This window comes from Rhineura floridana, chromosome 1, assembly GCF_030035675.1.
Source record: "Rhineura floridana isolate rRhiFlo1 chromosome 1, rRhiFlo1.hap2, whole genome shotgun sequence".
Lineage (NCBI taxonomy): Eukaryota > Metazoa > Chordata > Lepidosauria > Squamata > Rhineuridae > Rhineura > Rhineura floridana.
In genome coordinates this window covers 283,105,193-283,131,942 of record NC_084480.1, presented here as the reverse complement: position 1 = coordinate 283,131,942, position 26,750 = coordinate 283,105,193, and the positions used below count along the sequence as shown (strand labels likewise).

The 26,750-nt window shown below is 42.3% G+C and overlaps 2 protein-coding genes across 9 annotated transcripts in view; one reads left to right on the top strand and one right to left on the bottom strand.

Moving 5' to 3' along the window:
- The window catches only part of TMEM67 (transmembrane protein 67), a 66,125-nt gene extending 48,360 nt beyond the window's left edge, over nt 1–17,765 (bottom strand). Inside the window, exons 1-6 of one of the 4 annotated variants that reach the window (XM_061602971.1) lie at nt 17,512–17,765; nt 14,981–15,069; nt 14,778–14,871; nt 12,293–12,392; nt 7,531–7,600; nt 5,745–5,819 (exon numbers count right to left, since the gene is read on the bottom strand). In XM_061602971.1, coding sequence (XP_061458955.1) covers nt 5,745–5,819; nt 7,531–7,600; nt 12,293–12,392; nt 14,778–14,871; nt 14,981–15,069; nt 17,512–17,698 — 615 coding nt within the window. In that variant the 5' untranslated portion in view covers nt 17,699–17,765. Of the gene's footprint in view, nt 1–5,744; nt 5,820–7,530; nt 7,601–12,292; nt 12,393–14,777; nt 14,872–14,980; nt 15,070–15,144; nt 15,161–17,511 lie in introns of those variants that run through there. The other 3 variants (XM_061602943.1, XM_061602952.1, XM_061602961.1) reach the window with 3 other exon arrangements.
- Nucleotides 8,920–26,374, top strand: RBM12B (RNA binding motif protein 12B). Of its 5 annotated transcripts, none has more exons than XM_061602991.1 (4): nt 8,920–9,090; nt 18,102–18,177; nt 22,922–22,970; nt 23,542–26,374. In XM_061602991.1, the coding sequence occupies exon 4, from the start codon at nt 23,570–23,572 to the stop codon at nt 26,054–26,056; it is 2,487 nt and encodes an 828-aa protein (XP_061458975.1). In that variant the 5' UTR covers nt 8,920–9,090; nt 18,102–18,177; nt 22,922–22,970; nt 23,542–23,569; the 3' UTR covers nt 26,057–26,374. The 5 variants fall into 5 exon arrangements, 4 of the variants coding, with proteins under 4 accessions (XP_061458975.1, XP_061458983.1, XP_061458967.1 ...); XM_061602999.1 differs by lacking the exon at nt 8,920–9,090 and adding an exon at nt 17,415–17,791; XR_009759668.1 differs by lacking the exons at nt 8,920–9,090; nt 18,102–18,177; nt 23,542–26,374 and adding exons at nt 19,346–19,751; nt 23,233–23,533.
- Nucleotides 26,375–26,750: the final 376 nt, after the last annotated feature.

Here is a 26,750-nt window from a genome sequence, read left to right as displayed (position 1 = left end):
GGCCACCCCATACTTGATCAGAAATGACCCTGTTCTGGGTCAATATACCGCCTTCATCACGGCCATGAACAAAATGTTCCGTGATCCTCAACGGAAGGAGACGGTCGCCTGCCAGCTAGAAACTCTGAAAGAAGGAAAGGAATCTGTGGGGGTCTACACTAATACTTTCCGTGTCTTAGCCCAAGAGACTGAATACAATGACCCAGCATTGATGTACTTTTATCGGAATGGTCTGAGTCCGGAGGTGCTGGATGACTTGGTGCGCACCCCCCCACCCGGTACTTTGTCAGAGTTGATCCAGTTGTGTTTGCAGATTGACAGTCATCTCAAGGGCTGCCGTTTAGAGCGCAGAGTGGAGCCGATCCGTTCCCAGGCACCTCTCCCTCATGTCCGCTATCCTCCTAGCGTGGGAACCTCGACCTCGTCAGGGGTGGAGCCCATGTAAATCGGCAGAGTCCGACCACGCTTGTCAGAGGAGAAGCGCAGGAGGGAGGGGCTATGTCTATACTGCGGATAAGGGGGGCATCTGGCCCAAGGATGCCCTTCCAAAACTGAAAAGGCCCTGGTGCCAGGAACTCCAGATCCCAGGTCTCGTAGAGACCTAAGAGTTGGAAGCCAAGTCAACGAAGCAGCCTCATCAGCAGCCCCTTCCATCGCAAGCTGCTCTACTCATGCCGGTTTGACTGACTCTGCCCACAAGACAGAATTTCCAAGCCAACACGATTGACAGTGGAGCTTCACCGAGTTTCATGGACTGTGACTTTGCCCGTGAGCATGGCATACCCCTTCAGATGCTTGCACAACCCTTGTCCGTTGCGACCATTGATAGGCAGCCCCTAAAGTCAGGAACTGTGGCCAGGCAGAAGGAGGTGCTAGGGATGGAGATCCCAGGGCACGTGGAGGAACTGTCATTCTATGTGGCGTCTTTGTCCCGTTTCTCCTGTGGTGTTGGGGATGCCATGGCTGGTACAGCACAACCCAACAATTTTCTGGGACGAAGCGGTGGTGGTGTTCACCTCAAAATATTGCCATCAGCACTGCCAGCCTAGGAAGAAGCCCGACCCTGATGTCGTGGCTGGAGCGGTTCTGCAGGAGGGGACTCCTTTACCCAAGAAATATGAGGAGTACTGGGATGTGTTTGACAAAAAGGAAGCTGATCAACTGCCCCCCCACTGCCCATACGACTGTGCCATCAACCTGATGCCAGGGGCACGATCCCATGCAGGAGAATCTATTCCCTGTCGGAGCTGGAGGCGCTGAGAAAATTTCTAGACACGAACGTGAAGAGGGGGTTCATTCAACCATCTCAATCCCCGGCAGGAGCACCCTTGCTGTTTGTTAAGAAAAAGAATGGGGAATTATGTCCGTGTAATGACTACCGGGCGCTGAATTAAATCACCATCCCCAACAGTTACCCCCTGCTGCTCATCACAGAAATGTTGGGGCGATTGCGGTCAGCCAAGATCTATACCAAGCTGGACTTGAGGGGGGCTTACAACCTGGTGTGAATAAAGGAGGGAGACAAGTGGAAGACTGCATTCAAGACACGCTATGGACAGTTCCGAGTACTTGGTGATGCCCTTTGGGTTATTCAGTTCTCCGGAGCTCTTCCAAAACTTCATGGTTGACATCTTCAGGGCCTATTTGGATCGATTCATGATCGCATATTTGGATGATATTCTGATACGTTCGGACTCCCCAGAGGATCATGAAGAACATGTGCGGGCAGTGTTGCAGCGCCTCCAGGAACATCGCCTCTATGCCAAGTTGGAAAAGTGCGGGTTCAACTTGACCACACTGGACTTTTTGGGATATCGCATTTCGCCAGCCGGAGTAGAAATGGATCTGGGCAAGGTCCACTGCATTCTCATGTGGCAACCTCCCAGAACCAAAAAGGATCTACAGCATTTCCTGGGGTTCGCCAACTACTACCACTGGTTCACCGCGAATTACTCTGACAAGACAGCGCCCCTCACGGACTGTTTGAAGGGGACAGGGCCCTTTTGCTGGGCTGAAGCCACACAAAGAGCCTTTGAAGAGTTGAAGGGGCAGTTCGCCTCAGAGCCCATAGTACAACACGCAGATCCCACACGCCCCTTTGTGGTCGAGACAGATGCGTCGGACATAGCCATCAGAGTGGTGCTTTTACAACCAGCACTGAAGGGGGGGGGTTAAGACCCTACGCCTACTTCTTGTGGAAGTTGACAAGTTCAGAGCAAAACTACACTGTGTGGGAAAAGGAGTTGCTGGACATCCGGGATGCCTTTGAGACTTGGCGACATCATCTGGAAGGAGCACAGCACAAGATCGAGGTGCACACCGATCACCAGAATCTGGACAGCCTTCACACAGCCCGCAAGCTGAACCAAAGACAGGTGTGCTGGGCCTAGTTCTTCGCTCATTTTCATTTCAAAATTCACTACATCCCTTAAGCTCAGAACAAGCGAGCAGATACTTTGTCCTGCAAGCTGGAATACCTAGAAGAACTGATTCCGAGACTGCTGCAACTGATTATACCCCGAGAAGATACTAGCAGGAGCGTGCCAAGAATCCTGGGTGATGGATCTGCGGGCAACGCAAGAGCAAGATCCATTCGCCAAAGAGAAGTATTCAGAGGTGGCGACACCACCATTCGGGGATAACAAGGATTTTGTGCTGAAGGAAGGGGTGCTATATCACCACGATGCCATGTACATGCCTCCCGGAGAGATGAGAGCCAAGGTGCTGCGTCAGTGTCATGACTCCCCTGCCGCAGGACATTTTGGAGTCTACAAAACTTTACAAGCACTCGCCAGGGAGTTCTGGTGGCCTCGGATAAAGCGAGAAGTGGAACGTCCTGTCCTGTCCTGTCCCACTTGTGCTCAGGCCAAACACGCGACTGGGTGACCCGCAGGGCTTTTAGAGCCACTCTCGAACCCCCAAGGACCCTGGCAGATGGTCACCATGGACTTCGTCACTGACCTTCCTCCCTCGCAAGGGAAAATGACAGTGCTGGTAGTAGTAGATATATTCACAAAAATGGCACACTTCATTTCATGCGCGGGACTCCCAAATGCTCAAGATATGGCCCATTTTATGTGCAGCATGTGAACCAGTTGCACGGTCTCCTGGAAGTTTTGGTCTCTGATCGAGGGACACAGTTCACGGCATGTTTCTGGAGAGCAATGTGGCAAATCCTGCGGAGTGAGCTAAGACTTTCATCGTCCCATCACCTATAGACGGATGGACAAATGGAAAGGGTTAATGCCATGCTAGAACAGTACCTGCATTGCTATGTCAACTATCAGCAGGATAACTGGGTATTCTTCTTGCCCCTAGCGGAGTTTGCTTACAACAATGCCATACACATGACTACACAACAAACCCCTTTTTTTGCTAATCTGGGGTATCACCCTTGGGTTTTTGCCACTCCCTGAGCCAGCCCATCTGTCCCAGCGGCGGAGGATTTCATACAAGAGCTTTAGGCTATGCAGCATCTGTTGAGAGAACAGCTTGAACGGGTAAGAGAGGATTATAAGAAGGCTGCATTGGCAGGAAGGTCCTCTGATCCAAGTGGGGGACAGAGTGTGGCTGTCTACACGTTACTTGCCGATGCAGGGATACTGTCATAAGTTAGAGGATCAAAGGGTGGGACCCTTTGAAGTGGAGGCTCAGATCAACCCGGTGGCCTTCCCTGAGACTACCTCCCATCTTCAACATACATCCTGTGTTTCATCGCTCCCTGCTGACATTAGAACACCCCCCCTGATCCCCACAGAGAGCCAGTGGAGCCGCTACCTCCCCTCGCGGCGAATGGGCAGGAAGAATATGGAGCAGGTATTGGACTCGCGGAAACACCGGGGACGGCTTCGATATTTAATTCACGGGAAGGGGTATGATACATCTGAGCATTCCTGGGAAGCAGTTGAGGATGTCCATGCGCCAGACTTGGTGAGAGACTTTCACGAAGCCTACCCAAACAAGCCCAAGCCCAGGGGGTGGAGGAGAATAGTGCATGGGGGGATGATGTTGAGCCCCAGCTCCCACAGGTAGAGGTGTCGGAGGACCAGGCTTTCGAGGGCATTGAGGGAGGGGGAGATGCTGACAGCCTGCAAGTTTCCATGGACAGCCCTCCCGTCGATACGGATCCCGCTCCATCTGCAAGCGCTCCAACGGAGCAGTTGGGAAGCGACCTCATGTGCGCGTCCACTCCACCTCCCCTGGGATTCCCAGCCTGGCACTTCAAACGCTTCTCCGCCAACCTGCTCCCCACCCCCTGAGGTCGAGTCGGCACCTAGCGAGCCTGTACTGTCAGATGTACAGCCGGAGGATCGTCTCCCCTCACCCCGCATGAGATGATGTGAGAAGCGGGACGGTCAGAAGGTGGTACTTCGGAGGAGTCAGAGATTACGAGCGAAGACCTTTCCTATTTCGGCGGCACCCCCGATTGGGGTGCTGAGTCAACTTACTCCACACGCTGCAGAGCATGCCTAGGTAGCTTAGGTAGAGTCAGTAGTGAGTTAGCATAGACAGGTCTATGAAGCGCACTGCTTTTGATGTAACAGTTACTCTAATAAAGCAGTAATTAATCCAGCCTTGCCTCCGTCTCGTCTCGAGCTCTGGGCAGGACACTGTTAGAGCCATACGACAATGGAACCAATTACCTAGAGAGGTAGTGGGCTCTCCAACACTGGAGGCATTCAAGAGGCAGTTGGACAGCCATCTGCCAGGAATGCTTTGATTTGGATTCCTGCATTGAGCAGGGGGTTGGACTTGATGGCCTTGTAGGCCTCTTCCAACTCTACTATTCTGATTCCCTGACACATCAGTCTGCTTTTGGAGTATTCTACTGCTAGTGGGTGGTAGGTATGGTTTAAAGGCTTCTATAAATGCTTCTAGCTGTGATGTGTGTTTCGTAAGGCAGACAGGTATGTGTTAACAGAGGACCACAACTAAAGGGGGGTTAATAATGAATAAGTATCATTATTTGCTTAATATAATGAATTATATTTTTAGATTAATCAACTATTGGATTAATGTATGAATTTTCTAATTAATTTATTGTACTACATATTGTTGTTTTGATATAAAACGTATTGGATTTTTTTATACTAACATACTATGAATATATACTTTTTATACTAATACTATGAATGTTGGTATTCAGTGCTAGTCCTACTGAGGGTAGTACCACTTAAACTAATACATGACTAAGAGGTGAATTCAATGGTTATATTTTGAGTAGGACTAGCATTGGATACAACCAGATTTATTTACATTGTGATCCGAATGCATTTATATTGGGTTATATTATTGATTGATTGATTGATTGATTGATTGCATTTAGATACCGCCTCATAGCCAGAGCGCTCTGGGCAGTTTATAACAATTAAAAACATTAAAAACAAGTACACAAATTTAAACCATACAAAATTAAAACCCTTAAAAACCGATAGGCAAGTTAAAACACATGCTATTCAAATGCTGTTAAAAATGCCTGGGAGAAGAGGAAAGTCTCGACCTGGTGCTGAAAAGATAACAGTGTCAACTAAGTCCTACACAGAGTAGACCCAACAAAATTAATGAACCTAAGTTACTCGTATCCATTAACTTCAATAGGTCTACTAAGTACAACTAGCACTGAATACTACCCATTGTTACTGGGTATGTATGCGGTCATTTTACGTGTAACTGTAGCCCCTGGAGTATAACATCTGCAAACACTTTGGCAGTATGCAAACAAAATGATTATTAGTATGACTTACTAGCTTTCCAAAGCGTACATTTGCAATTCCCTTTGGGGGTAAATTTCCAGTACTCCTGAAGCATAAACCTCCTGTCTGAAAAGACAATTGTTTTTTAAAAAATATTCAATTTATGAGTATTTGGACTTTTAAAGACAGAAACTTGGATTCAGAATACACTTTCCACAAATGAAAAGAAGTCCGTGTTCAGAGTTATGTGAGCAGACTTCCACTCGTACAATAGGACTTTTCTGTGCCCTCCCCCTTGTTATGAAGCACTCCTAAAAACATCCAGCTTGTGCTGTGATTACCTGCACCTCAGAAGGAAGTTTTGATTTAGGCATGGAGAGGCCTCAAGAGAGACTCTATTACAGGATGCCAGGCATGCATGTTCCAAGCAAGCTGAGTTGCAAGAGCATTTGGTGAATATAGTCTCCTTTCACTGTAAATTTCTGCCACCTTATCCCTTATCATTTGCAAACTTAGAGGTAAACGAGAGCATTAGATTTCTTCCAGAAGTGTTTAGCCAAGATATGATCACCTAAATATCACTCTTTCCTTCCCCCCTCTTCACAATTACTAATCAAATAGTTTTAATAGCCTGAAAGCTCTTGCCAGCAGAGCCTTCCAAATATATGTCTTCTCTTTTCCCCATCTCACCTGGACAGCATAGTAAGATTTTTTTTAGAAACTATTTTGCAAACATTTTAGACAAACTCTTCTGGGCTGGCACCTTTTAAAAGCTTTTAACACCCATTCACTGTCAAGAAGACAGGATTTACAGTCTTTGTTTTTATGTTAATTTTCAAACATCGTTGAAGCATAAGCGATTATGCTTTTCACCTCCACAAACAGGAATCTTTGGACACCAAAAGGACTTCATTTCTGCCCAGGAACTTTCCTGTGAACTTTCTCCCTTCTTCTTCTCCCTTCTCTCTACCCTTTTGTTGTTGAAGAGGTACCCTCACCTCCACCATCAAATCCCAGCTTCACAGAATAACAAAATGTATCAAACTCTCTCTCTCTCTCTTGCTCATCAGCTGGCCAAACTCATTCTCTCTTTCCCCTTCCCATATCTTCTGTGTTCAAGCCTCATCAGGTCTCTGTTTCCTGGGGAGACCTGCTCTCTTGATTTCCCTTGCCATACCCCAAACTTTTCCAATGTCTTTCTTTTAATTCTTGTCTTAAAACCTTTCCCAAAGCCCCACAAAATCACTACCCAGATCTCATTTATTCCTCTTCCTTTCTGGTACTACCTTCACACCTTCAGCCAATGTCCTTCCTGCCTCATTCCCTGGCCACATCTTAGTTTTCCTACGTGTATCGAGGAATGCTTTTTAATAACATCTCAGGTATTGGTTCTAAGATCTTCTAAACCTGCCCTAGTATAAGTGTACTGTTTATTCATTTTGTTTAAATGTGCTAACTTCCTTTTTAAACAGTAAGCTAATTCCTTCTCAATATAGTAAATTTACTTTGCTTTATCTTTGTGTCTGTGTTAATTCTTCAGGTGCCAAACTCTAGAATGTGTCCAGGTCTCAATGTCAAAAGATCCCTAGAATTGTGTGTTAGATTGCACACAAGCCTGCAATTCTCACATGCAAACTGCACATTTCACAACACCCTACTGTAGTCCATTGAAAAACCCTCTAAAGTTCAGGGGATCTTTATGGAGGACTTGGGATGCAACACCAGGGGCTTCCGTAGGAGAGGAGCACTGGTAGAACTCTTGCTTATATAAGCAAACCTCCCTGTGTGGGATACAACTCTTATTTACTTCTCCTACATGCTGTTCTGTTATACTTACTAAAATATTTGGCTCAGAACAGCTACATGACTTGTTTACACTGATGAATGTTGGTTCACATCTTATACACCTACAAAAGATAAAATAAAATGTGAAACCTAATGAAAATACTTTAGAAAGTTAACTATAGGATTTTGTTATAATATGAAGAATGAACACCTCCTTCTATGAAAAATGGTGCAAAGAATATGGGAAACTGCACACCTTGTCAAATTAACATTCTATTCTAGAGCCAAATGTGATGTTCCTATATTAATGTATATATGGTAAGTGTTGGTTGTTTAGAAGATACATGATAAGTGGAGTGAAAGAGGGGGAGTGAATGGGCAGTAGAATGCGAGATGATTGGCTGAATGTATAAAAGGAAGAGTGAGAGTGGAATCTGGGGGGAGAAGAGAACTGAGTGGGTTGCTTGGTGGGGTTTAGAGAGTTGTTTGCCAGGAGGGAGGTGGAGTTCGGATTAGTATTGAGTAAAACCATATGCTTATGTGCCTTAAGAAGAAATCTTGTTAATCTTGTTAGCTTTGTTATCTGTAATAAATACTTAATTTGGTTTACCAAAGGCCTGATCCTTGGCTGGGGTTTCACAGACCAGAAGGGAGGGTAAGGTAATGACCAAGGCTAAAGGGGAACTGTAACAAATGGTGGCAGCGGTGAAGAGAATAACAATACCAGTATTCAGAGTCTCTGGGAATACTAGTATTGGGACGTTACTGGTGGTTGCCTAGCAGGGGGATCTGTTGAGATCTGTGCTAGAGCGGGGAGAGAAACCATAAGAGAGAGCGGTCCGGACTGGTGGAGTCCCTGGTGGTGCCTAGTGACAGGCAGTAACCACGAGCAGGTAGGAACCTGACAGGGAGAGCCAGGGAAGGACGCATCACAGCAAACAAAATGCACAGGATGATAAATGTATTAAACGTGGGTTCTGCTCACAAATTATTGAAACAAAAAACCCAAGATACAACCTTATGCCTTTTCCCCACCAATTTAAGATCCTGCCCTTCTTAGTATTCTCAGCATAATTAATAGTCTCATTGCTTCAGTATCTCTAGCTTTTTAGAACTTCAGATATTTACTTAATTCCTATCCTTGTTATTACAGCTGTAGTTTGTTCTGTCTCCAACCATATGCTTAATTTGCACCTAACTTATGTAATATACACTTTTTTTCTTTTTTGTACATTTTGTAACCTGATTGGTACAAAAAATTACTTAAAAATAATATGAAGAATGATGTTGAATATTTGGTTCTATTAGTCAAATAACCTTCCACATCAGCACGCAATGGCTGCTGTGCCAACATGCTAGCTGAATGGGTCATGATGCAATAGTACCATGTGTTAACTTGTGTACTGTACTAGCGTGATTCAGTGCTGCAATGTCAGCAATAGCCACCACATCCAGAAGACACATGGCTGCACCAGGCAATGTTATTTTATGAGACAGAATTGGTGAAGGGAAAAACAAACAGAGTGGGAAAAGAAACATCTAGGAGACTTTTTAAAGACATCTGAGCCACTATGGAGCAGGCTTCCTCAAAGGAATCTCACACACCTAATAGGTTAGTAATCTTTTATAATGAAATTACATCACACAGGCAACAGTGAAAGACAGATTTGTGAAAAATCAGGTGTAGATATCCAATAGATGGGAATATCCATTCCAAATATACTTTTGAGTGCTGAGTAGGGTTAGAGAAAGATACAGTGTTGCTGCCAGAAATGATATTCCTGTGGGTTGTCGCCAATTCTATCAGCAGAAGGATTTCTCTTTGTGCAATGTAACGTCCTCTCCCTCTCCTCCCCACACATTTCCCCTAAATCTGTTCTGGGCCCCCACAACCCTCCAGAGCATATTTGGGGAGGACACAGGACATGTGCAAGCGAAGAAGGGGGGAAGTCCTGTTGTAATAGTGTTGATCCTTGCGCTAACACAATTATTTATTTGAACATTGCCCTAGGTCTCGTTCTTCCCATATGTTGTGAAACTCACTATGTGATGCAATATCACATTAGAAATTTCCCTATTCTACGTTCATAAGCGTTGATGGCTGCCAATGGTGAAACTTGCAGAATTATATCACACAGTGAGTTTTCACCAGATGTTACAGAAGAAATGGGGAGCAGTAGATGTGGGAATGCTGTTTTTGACCGAAGCCTAGTGTTTTCTATAATGTCTACCTCTGCCCTAGGAAATTTTATCAAGTTTGAAATAAATTTGTTAAACTGAAAAAAAAGTTACAATTAGCACTAAAAACACCCAATGATGCAAGGAGGTGAGAAAAGGGCAAGCACAAAGACCGACATTCAGCTTAATAAACTATGGCTTATGAAGGTGGGAATGTTACATCTGAACTGACCCAATCTTTTTATAAACATGGGAGCACCTCAGAAAATTTGAATCTGCTCACCCACCAGACTTCTGCTTGTGCTGTGGAACTTACCCCTCTTCTCTTCTGCAGCCCCCTGAGCACCCTCAAAATCTGCTCCAGGGGGTTGGAGGTTCCACTGGAGCAAATTTTGGGGGTGCATGGGGAGAGGAGGAGAAGGGAAAGTCCCACTGCCTGAATGGAACATTGCTCAAGCAACCACATTCTTCTAACTTTTTGCAAACATGTGTCAATTACTCTTACTTCCATACATTTGTGTGGGAGTCAACAAAAACTATTAATCATGTTTCCAATGTTACACAAAAGCAAAGCAAACAAATAACACCCAGAAAGCAAGCCCTCAGCTTAGAACAAAAAGAATACTGACTTCCGGGAAGGGTGACTTAGCCTGTGCCTGCTTTTGAGACGGGCTCCTGCCTCAAAAGAAGCTTATTCAGATATATCAGTCAGTTTTTTCTTTTTTTTTTGACTGATTAAACTTCTCCCGGGTAGGGAGAAACGAAGAGATTAACCTCAAAGCCTATTTTTGTTGGGACGACCAGATCTCATTAATTTATGGGACGAGGTCCAGCCGACGAAGGTGGGACGGATTTTCAACAGCAAGCTCTATCTGTTAAAGCGAACGTTCATCTTATCTTCTAAGAGAGAACGCACTAACAGGCAAGCACCCTTCTTTCTATATTTTTCTTTTACTTGACTTAAATTGTTGCTGTTTAAAAGAGATTTGCCAGATTGATCAGTTTTTGACATCTCACTGGGGAGCCGTAACTTCTCTCTGCTACGCACTAATTAATAGCTTATCTCTGTTTTTGTTGCAAAAAGCTGTCCTGGATTTGCATTCTAAAGATATACACAGAAGAGGGATTTCTATTCCAGATTTTTATTTTGAAAAATATTATACTGTTTTGAGACTACTCTCTTTTTGGTCTATTTTATTTTGACGAATCTGTTTCTTGACGATTGCCATTAATTGTTTCGATCCTGGGAACTGCATTTTGTTTACTTAACTATTGGAGAGATAAGGCTGTCTGCTCTGTTTATACTGTGATGTCACCAAGTTTGGAGTATTAACCCATTTGTTGCTGAAATAAGAAGTGGTTTTCCTATATTTTTCTTTTAAAATGGCAATTAAGAAAGTGGCTGAGAATCTGGAAATAACTATGTTTCAGAAAATAATGGATGAGATTGAGATAATGAAAATTGAATTGAGTAAAATGAAGCAGGAGATTAAAGATATAAGGGTCCCTGTGAGAGAGGTGACCCTGGAAGGGGTCCCTGTGAGAGAGGAGACCCCGGAGATTGGAACAGGGGTCCCTGTGAGAGAGGAGACCCTGGAGACTGGAATAGGGGTCCCTGTGAGAGAGGAGATCCCGGAGATTGGAACAAACGTGGAACAGGAACAAGATTTGGAGTCTATGGACTTTAGAAATAAAATCTATTGTTTGGAACTCAATGTTATCTCTGAAGAAATTAATGAAGATTCTAGAGATAAAGTTATCAATGGCATGGATTATCTTCTGGACTGGAATGATGTGATGGAGCCCAATATAGAGAAAATCTATGGAATTAACTGCAGCCATGTGACAATGGAAAAACTTTTAAGAGATGACCCAGTGTATTTTGAAAAAAAGAACAGAGATATGATTTTACAGCAGTATTTCAGCAACCTATTCAGAATGGATGGCAAGAAAATATTTGGGATAGAGGTAATTCCCATCAGACTCTTACTATATGACTATGGCTTTGACAGCAAGATTATTATGGAATACTGATAATGGAAGATTGGATATTGAAATTACTGGACTTAACAAGATTACTGAAGATGGAAGATGGAAAATGGAACTAATAGAGATAATAGAACAATGGCTATTGAAATTACTGAACTTAACAGATTCTGATGTGTTGGATTAATTGAAATGTTTATTTTGACTATGGTTATGACAATAAGATTATCATAATTAGTAATGAGATGGATTGATCGATATGCTTATCTGGAAAAAAAATTGATAGATATATTTCTTAAAGAATTGAAACCTCTCTTTGACTTTTTGTGGAAAGAATAAAGTAATGTTTATGAGATTTGATGATTGAGTAAGATAACTATTGGAGGAAAGTGATTTTATAGTATGACTTAAGAGACAGGATTGTTATATATTATAGACTTATAACTGATTTGATCTTTGACAAATGGGAAGTCAATATTTTACTCTTTATTTTTTATTTTTGTTTTTTTTTTTTTTTTTTCTTTTTGTTTAACTATTTTTGATTTTGTTTTTTGTCTTTGAATGTTTTATGATTTTGTTTTGTATGTTTTATGAAAATCTGAATAAAAATTATTGAAAAAAAAAAAAAATAGAACAAAAAGAATACTTACATGTTATTTAACACATTTGAAGTAGCAAAAGACTGCTCCCTTCCATCACACTGAACACATAATGCGTCTCTCAACAATGCACCATTAGTGCCTCTTTCCACTAAGTTAACAGAGAATGTGAACACAAACAGTATCATGACATATACAGTATCACAAATTATCTGTACATGAACAGCCATGTGTAAATATGCTTTAGAAAAGCAAACCTAGAAAATTCAGTTGCCCGATGCTTGTGGGTCATGTTGAAATCTTTACTATAATTCAAAGGGCTGTTCATTGTTCTGCACATATCCTGAAGCTTTCTAGGGCTGCTCTTCCTTTCATAGTTCTGGCGGATACTGAAAAGGCATTCCAAAGTTTTGGGAACTCTACAGAGTGGTATTTTGTGGCAAATATTCCCACTTCTGACCTAGCTGTACACAGAGACAATGGAGGATTCAGAGCTAATATTAAGAATTCCCCTCCACCAAATGGGGCACAATTAAATCTGATATACAGGGAATAGATATTCCTTTGTCTATTCATGATGGGCCCACTGTCATGACATCTGGTAGAAACCAGATCCCTTTTGGTGTAACACTAAAACATCTCTAGCCATAAAACCATAAACTTCAAGGACATATATCTTCCCATGTCTAAGAGATTTAATGTTATTCTGTAGCTGAAATTTATTGTATCTCATGTATTCAGATATATTGAAGAATATAATATCTTATTATATTTTAGAATAGTTAATTTTTCTGTGACAATTGTGGTAAGCAGCAATTATGCTAGGAATGTTTCATAAATACGTGATCTTCAAAGAAAAAGTTGTATAGACATTCCTGCATTTCAGTACCAAGAACCCTTCTCCTAGGAGAAGCTCACTAAGATAGCCTTGTAAGATCCTGGTAACTAAGGGCAAAATCCAACTCACCTTTCCCCCAGGCTGGGGTGAGTTGGATGCTGCAGATCACCAGCTGTGCTAGGCTGCACCAGCCTCCACAGGCAGCAGCCTCTGCTGTTGCACCGGGGACGGGTAGCCTGGCGGACAGTGTAATGTTGGAAGCCCCAAAAATGGGGCGTTCAGGGAGCGTGGTGGGGGAGGAGCTGCCGGGGGAGACGACACACTTATGCAAGATCATGCTGGTGTTCAGAGCCCTCCCCTGGGCCCTGCTCCACCAGGAAACTCCGTTGCCCAAAAGGCCGGCAGAGTAAAAAATTGTAATGGGCCTCTGTGGGGAGTGCTCACTCCCCAGGAGGCCGATTCATGGGAGCCACCATTTCCCAGCCAGCTCGTGCATGCAGCTCTGAATGGAGCCAGTGTTCAGCCAGGGCAGCGGCTCCCAAGCAGGAGGAGGATCCCACGGAGCTTTCAGACGGTTCCTCCTCCACCAGCCCCTCTTCCGACGGCTCCCCGGCATTTGGATTGCTCTGCCCGCAGTATTCTTCAGCTCTGTGTCAAATGAGTTGCATCAATGTGTTCTATCTATGCTATATATTAGGATTTTAGATCTGTTATGCTTTAAGATATGTAATACCTTAACCTGCTTTTATTTTGATTTAATGTTGACTAACTTTTATTCTTTCTTATAAGTAAAGGGAACTTGTTTAATTGATTTTACCTGTCTGAACACTTGTTCCAGAATCCTAAACTTCCTGTGTGCTAATAGAAGGAGGGGGGGTAACTCTTTGCCCTTTGATGTGACATCTGTTTCAAGGAAAGCTAAGGTGCAGCTTAACTGCCAGGGTCACGCATAGACTTTTACCCTGAATAGAGTAAATCTGTCACCATTCCATTTGGCATGAGGGGCTGCAGCTAGAAAATCAGCCACTTTCCTGTGCAGGCATGGAAGTGTTTCTACTTATAGATGGATCTCTTAATCCTAGCAATTATGCTGTAGAAATCAAACAGCATTGCCCACCTGTCAAAATGGCCCTGGGGTGAGGGAGGTCAGGATCTGGCTTACCAGCTGGAACTTGTTCTTCACCCCTGAATTAAAGGATTTCAGGTAGCAGGAAAAGACATCAACTTGAAATCTTGGAAAGCCAGTCAGAATAGACAAGGCTGAACTAGATAACACTAATCATCTGAAAACATAAAGCTGCTTAACAAGTTTCTATGTTTAATTTTGTTTCTTATTCTGTTATTAATGTCTCCACTGAGACTTTTCATCTTAGCTCAGAAGCCAATAATAGAATAGCTACAGACACTACTTCCCTCAAATGCAGCATACTATTTGACACAGGAGAATGTGAGATTAGTATGTTTTTTGTTGCTTACTTATACACACAAAATCAAACATACACTATTGTATCCAACTTTTTCATCTCTTGAGTGGAAGGCCCCTTTCTAAGTGCACAATTCTCCTTCCCAAGAATTGAAGTTCCTTCCTTTCACTGAGTGAAGAAGACATATACAACCCATAAAAATATTTCAGTACAGGCTCCTCTGTTAGAAAAATCAAGTATTTTAACGCAATGAATAACTTCATAGAATTCTTACCCAAGATTTCATTAACAGAGCATTTACATTTTCCTTCAGTAGTTAAGCCTTTAGGGCAAGCAATGCAGTTCCACCCATCTTGAGTAACTCCACTCTAAAAACCAGATTAAAATATTTTAAATCTCAATACAATATCTGAAGTATACATCTATACATTGTTTACAACAGAAAATGTTTCAGACTTACTGTACATATAACATTACCATGTTTTCCGGACATTTTTCACAAGCAATAGAAGATCCACCACTATCAGAAACGAACTTGAATCCTGGAAGACAAGTGCATGAAGTACCTGAAAAATACACAATAACTTGTAATTTCACCTGCTACAAACTGAAACCAAATTTGCACTAACAAGGCTACCTACTTGAAATATATCCTAAAAAGCTCCACCTTCATTGGCTCTTAGAGGTTTCAAGAAATCCTTACAATTCTGTGTGGCTTAGTGGTCAGTGATGGCCTCTGATTGGTGAAACCTAGGTTCAAATTCCAGCCTCAGCTATGAAGCTCACTGAGTCAACCTGGACCTGTCACTCTCTCAGCTGAACCTTACATACTGATAATGCTGTATAAATAGTACTATACTGCAGGGCTGTGGAGTTGGAGTAGTAAGCAATTTTGGGTGGAGTCGGTAGAAATGTACCGACTCTGACTTCAAAATAAATTTTGATTGACAAATTCTTTAAAATATAAATTCAAAATGTCAAAGAAGCTTCCCATGAAGTCAGCTGTAGTTGAACATTTCACCATAACTCAAGATGGAAAACATTTTGTGTGTCAGTGTATGACACAGGACCCAGATGAAGACAAATGCTGTGATGCCAAGATCTGCGCATATTCAGGCAGCGATAAAAATGCTCCTGAGAGCTTCCAATTTAAAAAGACATTTACAGCGCTTTCCAGGGCTGTGGAGTCGGAAGCAATTTTGGGTGGAGTCGGAGTCGGACAGTAGAAAAACAGAGGAGTCAGAGTCGAAGGTTTGGTGTACCGACTTCACAGCCCTGCTATACTGGTGAAGTGAGAAGTAACTTCTCCTTCCATCAACCACTCCCTCCTTGACCTCTCCCTGTGCTCATTCAATTCTAAGTGACACAGTAATAAGGATCTGCCACCTCTGTATACCTGCCCATGTAGGTGGCAATGCCAATCTCTATTCCACCGTGCAGATTAGATCAAGGGAATGAGCAGTGTTGACTGCTCCTTACAGCTATCATTTGCTTGCTCACTGGGACAATCTATACATGCTGCAATCTATACATGCTTACCTGCAATCTATACATGCTTACCTGGAAGTAAGCACCACTGAATACAGTGGGAGCATAAACCTCCACTACAAGTGTGGGGAAAAGACCGATCAGGATCTACTAGTAGATTTCTTGGCGATTTGAAGTAGATTAGCAAGGATTTTTGACTCCCAATAGTTTAACAATGGCAACAACAAAATAATTTCCCTTCTCCCATTGCATTGCTGAAATGAGAAATGCTTGGGGAAATGAGGAGTGGATTTTCCTGTCAAAAGATGGTGAATCAGTTCAATTCTTTCAATACTTGGAAAAAGGTCCTTCTTATGTGCCTAACTCCAAGGGCAATTAGGTTGGAAACCACAAGGGAAAAAGCCTTTATGCAGCAGCCCTATGTATGTATGTACTGCCTTCAAGTCGATTCCGACTTATGGCAACCCTATGAATAGGGTTTTCATGAGGCTGAGAGGCAGTGACTGGCCCAAGGTCACCCAGTGCGCTTCATGGCTGTGTGGGGATTTGAACCCTGGTCTCCCAGGTCGTAGTCCAGCACCTTAACCACTACACCACACTGGCTCATGCAGCAGTCCTAATTCTCTGAAATACTTTACCAGCTGTACTCAGACAGATCCCATCACTTCACCTGATGGCAAGCCCTGAAGATCCACTTGTTTCTGGTTACTTTTTTTTTTTTTTGCCAGAGGTTTTTGTTATAATTATGTACTGTACAGTATTCTGGACTGAATACTTGTGGTTTATTTTTACTACCTTTTAAAGATTTCATTGTTGTAGTTATAATTGTATCCTACCTTGGAAGGATTTTCCCCCTTAAAGCAGCAACAGAATGCTTTAAATAAGCAAAGTACAAATAAAATTCTAAGTGTGTGCCTTTTGCCCCAGGCTCCGGTTGGTGAATCTCAGGGTTCTAATAAAAACCAATGTAGAGCCCAGCAAGCCTGAGGTCTTATCACACCTGCTACCTTCCCAAACTTTTTTCCTAATGGACCACGTGAAAATTGCTGAGAGAGCTGGAGCACCACTTAATGATTTTTTCCCTCCTGTTGTAGCAATTGTAATGAGTTACACTAGATGCTCTGTGATTTTTAAGTATATATTTACAGACATGCCACGGACCACAGTTTGGGAACGTCAGGTCTACCACCCGCTTTCCTGACTCGGGGCAAGAGAAATAACAGGCGATAACCAACGTTAGTCAACCTCAGAGCCCATTATAAAACCAACGGGCTTAAAGTATCTTAACTCCGTTGATTTCAAGGGGTTTACTCCAAGTATGACTTAGGTGGATAATCACCCGGAGATATAAGAGGATTTGCCATATAGAGAAAAGGGAGGGGATATAAGAATCTAAACCTCCCAAGGGTTGACAGCAGCGGCGGCAACAGCAGCTGGTTGAGGACTCAGCACCGGCTCCTCGCCAGTTGGCAGTTGCCTGGAGATTTTAACCTACGCTGCGTTTGCTTAGCTCGCCTCACCCCGAGTACTTTTCCTCTGGGAGGCTCCACATTGCCCGCAACTCAAACTGGAGATATCAAAGTATTGGGTCCCACTGCAGCCTTGAGGTCGACGCAATGGGAGGAAGAAGCCTTGGCCGTCCGAAAATCCCGCGCCAAACGACAGCAAAAGCAGCGCCAAGCAAAGCCGGCACCTCAGTGTCGCCATGGCTACTAAGGCCTCGGCGCTTCTGGTCACTGAGGTAGAAGGGCGGGCCTTGAAGCTCAGGGCTACGGGAAGCCAGGCGGATAAAAAAGCAGAGTGAGTGACTGCGCAATCCTAGCTGTGTCTGCTACCAGTAGGTCCTATTGATTTCAATGGAGCAGCTTCCCAAAGGACGTTGAGGTTGGGATTGCAACTTTAGGCTTCAGTCCAATACATGTCTACTCAGAAGTAAGATCCATTGGGTTCAATGGGACTTACTCCCAGATAAGGGTGTACTTGATTGCAGCCTTAGTGACTGAATGCTTGGTTCTAAGTAGATTCTCTCCATCAAATATAAAGGGAGAAATTGAGAAAAGAGCTTATTTATTTGCCTGTATAAATATTCTGTTTTGTGATCACTCTATAGGTTCAAGTCAATGATTTTAGGCATGACAACTCTGAAGGAAGCCCTCCTCCCCGAATTCGATAGGGCTTACTTTCAGGTAAGTGTGCATATGGTTGCAAATTCCAAATCAAGACAGAAATCAAAATCATGGAATTGGATTAAAATTCAAATGCAAAGATGTATCACTGAACACTAAAGTTAGGATCATTCAGACCATGGTATTCCCGATCTCTTTGCATGGATGTGAAAGTTGGACAGTGAAAAAAGTGGATAAGAGAAAAATCAACTCATTTGAAATATGGTGTTGGAGGAGAGCTTTGCAGATACCATCGACTGAGAAAAAGACAAATAAATGGGTGTTAGAACAAATTAAACCAGAACTATCACTAGAAGCTAAAATGATGAAACTGAGGTTATCATACTTTGGACACATCATGAGAAAACATCATTCACTAGAAAAGACAATACTGTAATGCTGGGAAAAACAGAAGGAAGTAGAAAAAGGGGAAGGCCAAACAAGAGATGGATTGATTTCATAAAGGAAGCCATAGACCTGAACTTACAGGATCTGAACAGGGTGGTTCACGACAGATGCTCTTGGTGGTCGCTGATTCATAGGGTCGCCATAAGTCATAGTCGAAGGCACATAACAACATAACTGCATTTATTTGAAAGCAAAGTTCGTTTGAGATCATTGCGCAGGTGGTGATATCAGACACAGATTATTTATGACTCCCGTTATGAGATACTTCCAGTGATGATGATGTTAAAGTAAGGATATCAAGAATTTAAACAAGCTCTAAGAAACCAGAGTGGACACCCCCAGCTCCTATTGCGGACAGAAAGAAAGTGCGCAAAGTTAAGTTTATGTCTGAGCTGTAGTTAAACACTGGCAGGAAGCCTAATGGGCACAGATTTATTTTCGCATTTTAGAAATAATAGAGGGAGAAAGAAAAAAAGATGCAGAACATCTGCTGCTGACTTTGCACACTCGCATTGCTACCAGAAAGTACAAATCCTGCCCTGTCTAAGAGCTGTAATCCAATACATTTCTACTCAGAAGTAAGCGCCATTCGGTTCAACGGGATTTACTCCCAGGTAAGTGTGTACTAGATTGCACCCAAAGGCAACAGTAATACTCCCACGATTTCCAGTGAAGCGCAATTGCAGGCAAAGCTTTACTTTTCTTCTTCGGCACATGCGTAGCTGCTATCGGAAATGATGGATGAAGTCTTGCGTTTCTAGTGCAGTGTACGCATGCTTAATTCACGCCTCTGCCTGAGGATCCGTTCTGTAGGAGGCTTTGTGCGCGTGCGTGGTAGACTCTTCCCTTCCCCCCTACCCGCGCGCTCTCTGCGTTGGAGAAGCATTGGGGGAGAAAGGAGTGCGGTTGCCATTTTGTCACTTGCTGATGTGTCTCTACCTGTAAGACACAGCGAGCGAGAGAGAGTAGCGCTGTTGTTTGACGCGGCCAAGACCCGCCTGGGTTTTGGCCTTCGTAGAGGCGTGGGCCGACGAGACGGATTGGCGGACGTGGCGGGGTCATAGGGAAGAGGCCGCGCTGTTCGGCCTGACTAACTTAGGCAAACACGTTGCAGCGTCTCCTTTTATCTGAGGGGAGATCACGGAGCCTTGGCGCTCTCGAGAGGCTGTTCGCCCCACACGGGCCTGGTTAGTAAAACTCAATCGTGACCGGGAGTGAGTGAGCGAGCGCGGCTGGCTGGCTGGCTGGCTTCGGTAGTGAGCCGCTAAGCTGCAGAAGGCCCTCCATCCCGTACTGTGCTTAGCTCCCGTGCGGCATTGGGGTCGAGCTATATCCTGGCGGGTGGTAATTGGAGCGTGTTCGAGGGTGAGCGGGCAGTCGGTATCAGGGTGAGCCTAGTGGCTGCTTATAGGAAAGGCCGCGCGGGCTGTGTCTTGCCCACTCCGACGTAGAAGGTGTGCTGACAAAATATTGCCGCGTTTTAAAAGTTGTACTTTGTGTGAAGGGTATTATTTCCGGGATGGGGTGAAAGGAAGGAAGGAAGAATATTTCCCTGTTAGAAGTGGCTGATCTGATTGGTGCTTCTAGTTAACTCCCAAGATGATCATCTTGGCTTTGAACGTAGTTTTCCCTTGTGCTCTCCAAGTCACGAAATTTCTTGTCCTCCTACATGTACTCCGTTGGTTGCTTAATAACAATCCCTTGGAACCCACCGGATCACCCTGAAGCTGTCTTCTCTAGGAGTATACAGGAATTTGCATGGGAAGACTACACAGGCCTAAGGAAACACTGGCTTCACTAAGCTTATTTTACCAAATGGTCTTGTCTCTTGATGGCTGACTTACAACTGTACTGTGGTGGTCTGATTTCTTCCTAGCCAGCCGTTACTTGGAAAGAAAAGAACAATGCTAGTTGCTCATGAGGGCATGCTTTCTCTACACTTCGCATACTCTGTACCAAAGCCTATTGCTTTCCTGCCAGGATTGTGGTTACTAAAATCATGCCAGGATATCCCAGAGTTCAACCATGCTTCACTCCTTGGGAAGGAGTAGCCCAGACACTGCTCCAGTAATGTTAACATATACAGTTTACGGACAGGAGTAGAAGTGCCTATTTTAATAGGAAACTGTATTCTTGTTTTCTGTTAACTTTGTTCTCAGCAAGGACTATGCAGGAATAAAACACTTAAGGGATTCTGTGGATATGCCATCTCCTGCAGTCAAGTGATATTTATTATTTATGCAGGGTTATGATCTAGGTTTCAGAATATTTTGCAACTTCTTTTCGAGGGTTCTTTTGAAGATGAAACCACTCATTCAGTGTCTTGTCTTTATCGCCATGTTACTCATCTAAACCATTACATGCCTTGTCCATCCATCCCTCAGAACTGTGATTTGCTACAATATGTTGTTAATCTTTTGTTTCATTTATTTTGGGCTTCAGTTCTGTGCTTGACATGGTGGATTATTTATGGTGTGTGTGGAAAATCTTGAGTTTCCCATGAAGGTTTAGAACAATTGTAGCTGGTTTGCTAGCATTGGTGTTTCTCAACAGTAGCATTATATAAAAACTGATAAGATTGCTGGATTGAGCCTTTTGAGAAATATTCATCTCCATTAAGATCAGTGGGAATATTGCCATTGCTTTCAGTGTGTTACAGATAGTGCTTTTAGAGAACACATTGGACTTCTTAAACCATGAATGCCCCTTTGGGAAACTTCCAACTTGGAGGTATATTCTCTTTGGGGAGTGGGGTGAATAAAGTAGGTTTTTCTAGGTACTTTACAGAAGTTGTGTAAAGTAATTTCTTTTTTCGTCCTGCACACCAGTCACAGATGACTTTTTTGTTGTAATGTTCTGTTAGAATATTTTATGTTGAACATGTTCTTATGTATGTTAGAGAATAATTATTTTGCGGTTGTGTCCATTTTTATTTTTGATTACGTTGTTGAACTCAGTTAAGCTTGCATAGGATTGGACTATACTGTTTTCTGTTACTTCCTCTATGTATTGTATGGAGCTTGTGAAAAGATTGATTTGTTAATCAATCTTTGATTTGGCAATTTTTTTCCTGGGAAAAATGGAAATTTTGGGGAAAATTGAAAAAAGATACAATGCTGATTATTTTTTAAGTGCCCTTTTCAAATTAAAAGTCACTTTATTGCTTTAGGAACATAAAGTGTATTATATATAACTTGATTTGCCATTAGATTATTACGTTTGGTGTATTAAAATTACAGTTTATTCAGACAATTACAAATTGAATTTACTTTTTAAATTGTTTGTTACAAATGGAGCAACAAATTGCTGAACTATAAGGAGCCTAGCATCTCTTTTGTTTTGCCAGTTTATGAGGGGCAGGCAAAAACAATAAAACATGAGAAACCATTGTTATACTAAAATAATGTATTCTGAAAAATATGTCCTCCAATCCTTCAGTGTCAAGCAGACATAAAGTACTCATTTCCATAGAAAGAGCTGGGAAAAAATGGGGGAAGAACCAAGGCTCAATGAATACTACATGAAATTGAACCAGTTTGATTTTCTGAGCTATCACTGTCAGGTTGTTCTTTATATTTGTCATCATATTTCCTCTGGACTTGGAAATATTGAAGGTTTGTCCAGATTGAAACAACCTTCTATACCCTTTTATATGTCATAGCCCCAAAATTTCCAATTTTTCAGTGGGAAAAAAGACTTTGGGGGGGGGAATGGATCCCCCCCACCCCGGGCTTTCACATCTCTAGTAGTCAATACATTGTGCACCTTAACTTCTGTAATGCTTTCGTGTAGTAGACTACAGAGATATTTTAGAGTGTATTGGATTCTTCTGCATTCATGATGGGATGACAAGCATTTGTGGGGGAATTGGAATGAGCATCATTGACATTTTCTGGATTTTTTTTCATTTTTGGATTTTTCTTCCAATATAATCTTTGCAATATAGCATTACAGAACTGTTGGTAAACACCTTGTTACTCTGTTTGGAAAAGAATTTAAGAACAAAGGTAGACTTCTCCATTTTTGTGTGAGATTTCATCTTTCTACAACTACAGACAGTGAGGTGTTCATATTCCCCCCCCTGCTGTTTGTGGATCTTTTGAAGACCAAGCTCAAACAATTTTCATCACTTGCTGAAATCGGTTTTACAATGAATACTCAGGCCAACATGCTATTCAGTTGAAATGTCTGATTTTTTTGTACATCTTTGGAATGGGGAAGAAACTTAGGAGAAGGCCATCATTTGTTATTTCTTATTGGTTAATGTTGGCCATGGTTATGGATATACCACAGTAATGTGGCATAATATGTAAACCTGCTTCTTAGCAATTAATAACATTTCATTTTCTTTCCACAGTTAAGTTGATTTCACAGACTTTATCAGGTCTTCTGAGAAAAAAAACCAGGTAAGCTCTAAGGCTTAATGCTTCTGTTGTCTGAGATGATGGTTTTTTCTTCCAAAGTTGTGGCTGGAAAAGATGTGCAGTTGAATATTCTATTCATGGGGAAAGGATAAATCATGAGAAAAGGATGACTGAACTTTGCTTCATTGTGAGGTGGGCTAGTCTACTGATAGATTATAATGTCTGAAAATCTAAAAGACTTCAGTGTCAAATGCTAATAAGAGGTGAGACATCTTTGATCACACATTTTTCTTGGCTTTTACAGATGGCAAGAACACTGGACCAGAATTGTCCTCTGTTTAAATCTCCATATCGAAGTTTTGAAGTCATTTATGTTCTGTGACCCTTTTGATATATCTTATCATAGATTGTAAGAATAGTGACAGCTGATAGCATTGCTTTTATGAGAAGGAATATTGGTGGAACAGTGTAAAGTTTCAGACTATAGTTACTTGTTGCAAACTTCCAGATTAAAATAGGCTTGTAATTCCAAATGGAGTTTCTTTGATTTTGTAGCACTTAACTTCTCCAGTGTACTAAAGGCTTGCTATCATGTGTACCTTTTTGTCCACAGGTGATTATTGCTGTGGGCTGAACTCAGAATGGCTGTAGTCATCCGTTTACAGGGGCTTCCTGTTGTTGCGGGTTCTGCAGATATTCGCCGTTTCTTCTCAGGATTGAATATTCCTGATGGAGGCGTACATATCATTGGAGGAGAAAAGGGGGAAGCGTTTGTCATATTTGCAACCGATGAAGATGCTCGACAAGCGATGAGCTATTCAGGAGGATTTATTAAGGATTCACGTATAGAGTTCTTTCTTAGCAGTAAGACAGAAATGCAGAATATAATAGAAGTTAGTAGGAAAAGATATGATCATGGAGGAAGAGAAACCTTATCTGGGTCTAGGCGCACAGGTGCCAGTAACTCAGGAGCATCTGGAGTTGGCAACCTTTCAAATTTAGTTGCAGTCATTAAAAAAGGAATGAATAAATCTAGCTATGATTCTGTGGATCTCTTGGGAGATGAGTTCCATTCAAATGGATCTCAAGACAGTGATACAGTTATTTCAAAATCAAATTATAATCAGTCCAAGAAAGAGCAATTTCAGGCAGGCAGTTCTTACTTGTTTATACGTGGTATGCCTTATTCTGCAACAGAAGATGACATTCTCACTTTCTTCTCTGGATTACAAGTGGAGGAGATGATAATGTTAAAAGTTAATGGTAAAAATAATGGAGATGCTTTGGTAAAATTTGCAACATCCAGTGATGCCACAAAAGGGCTTCAACGTGATAGAGAGTATATGGGTGCAAGATTTATTGAAGTACGGCCCTCTAATGAAGGAAGATGGATTGAGTATGGTGGAACGGTAGAAGAAAAGATGGATCATCCTTTCAATTCTGAACATTTTGCTCATCATTTGAGTAAGAAAACTTTTTCTTCAAGCAGAGAGCATTCACGAAGAGAGCCAAGTTACTTGTCCTCAAGAAAACGCACTCATTCAAGATCTCCTCCACGGAGGGTTACAGCACAGACCTGTTCAAGGTCTCCTCCACAGAGGGTAATGGCACGGATCCATTCAAGGTCTCCTCCACGGAGGGTTATGGCACAGACCCATTCAAGGTCTCCTCCACAGAGGGTTACAGCAAAGACACAGTCAAGATCACCACGAAGGATTATGGCACGGACACGGTCAAGGTCACCACCTCGGAGGGTGATGGCACAGACATGTTCAAGGTCTCCACCACGGAGGGGTATGGCACGGACATATGCAAGGTCTCCACCAAAGAAGGTTACAGCACAAACCCGTCCAGGTTCTCCTCCGTGGAGAGTTACGGCACGGATTCGGTCAGGGTCGCCACCACGAAGGGTTACGGCACGAACCCAGTCAAAATCACCTCCATGGAGGGTTATGGCACAATCTCATTCTCCTTTCTCTGGTTCATCCCCATCTCATTCTCCTCATGACAAAGAATATTATGTACACATAAAAAATCTTTCAGCTAGTGTTGAGAAGAGAGATTTGATGGCGGTATTTGGTGAGCAAGATGTAGCTACCAGTCATATTTCATTTTTAAAGCCACATGATAGCGAAACAAGGAAGCAAGATGCAATAGTGATGTTCAAATCAGAGAAAGCATATCAGATGGCACTGGGCTGTCACAAGAAAAAACTACTGGGTCAACAGGTTTTTACTTTCCCCATTTCCAAAACAACAGTGTTGCACTTAGTTGGATCTTCTGAAACAAAAAGATCACCTGAAAGACATCATCATGTAAAGGAAAGAAGTAATCAAGATGGATATTCTGGCCCGAAGACGTGTGTATATGTAAGAAACTTTCCATTTGATGTGACAAATGTTGAAGTACAGAAGTTCTTTGCAGGATTTAATATTTATGACCATGACATTTATTTGCTTTATGATGACAAAGGAATTGGATTGGGGGAAGCATTGGTCAAATTCAGAACTGAAGATCAAGCCCGGAAAGCTGAAAGCTTGAATCGCCGTCGGTTTTTGGGAACAGAGGTACTCCTAAGATGTATATCTGAGGAGCAAATGCAAGAGTTTGGTGTTAATGTTTCATCAATGTCAAATGAAAAGACACAGGATCACCTTCGTACATATGAAAAGGGTGACCATTTTTACCCAGTTGGTTCACAAGGACCCTCTGTGCACGGGAACTTAAAGAATCCATCTAATTATAGACGCCCATCTGATGATTTTACCTGCTCACCTGATCATCTTAGAGGGCCTCCACCATTTAGAGAGTTTGGTGATGAAGGTATTCCTGGTAGTTTTCCAGAAGGACACTTTATGCCTGGCTATAATCTTAGTGATGGCTCAGATCGTGTCACACTGATTAAATTAAAGAACGTACCATATCAAGCTTCTCCTAATGAAATTCTGGATTTCTTCTATGGTTATAAAATCATACCAGAATCTCTTTCTATTCTGCGCAATGAATATGGAAAGTCTTCTGGTGAAGCTATTCTTGCCATGATAAACTATAATGAGGCAGCAGCTGCTATTAATGAACTAAATGATAGGCCAATTGGCAAACGTAAAATTAGTTTAAGTTTTGGGTAGATGTAAAAATGCCGAGGTGGCAAAGTGAAGACATTTGCAGTATTAATACAGTAAAGCCAGATCTACATTTTTGTTACATGGAAAATGAAAACAAAACATTCAATTTTTTGTAAATAGTTATGCCTGATTTTAAAATTACAGCAGTTTGATGCAATACAATGGAACCTATTAGAAAGCATAGGCTGTTTGTTACTCCTGTATATATATACACAAGCCAAACACAAGTTTTAGATTCTTTTCAGTTACATTCAGTTGCACCTTGAATGATTGTTAATGTCAGCTTAGCATTTTTTAAAAAATAAATACATATAAATGAAATATGTGGATTGTTAACTTGTGTATTGCTTATCAGTAGCGGCTGACAACCCTAATAAGAACCAGTGTTATATTTTGGCAGTGTCTTCCTCGATAAACCTTACATATTATATGTTATACAAGAAGCACATTGTTACTTCTGAAAGATAGTCCACATAAAAGCCTTCTTATTTTTTAACCCTGTGTAGGGATGTGGTGGAACTCTCAAAGCACTAGGGTTCTTAGTAAGTGAAAATATCCATATCGGAGTTACAGTTGACTTCAATAGCAGTATTGATGGCTGTTGCCAAAACAGCTCAAGATAGGTACTTTCTTCTTAACTCAGAGGTCTCCCAAATTATAGAATAATGATAACCCAGTTACCATTAACTGGGTGTGC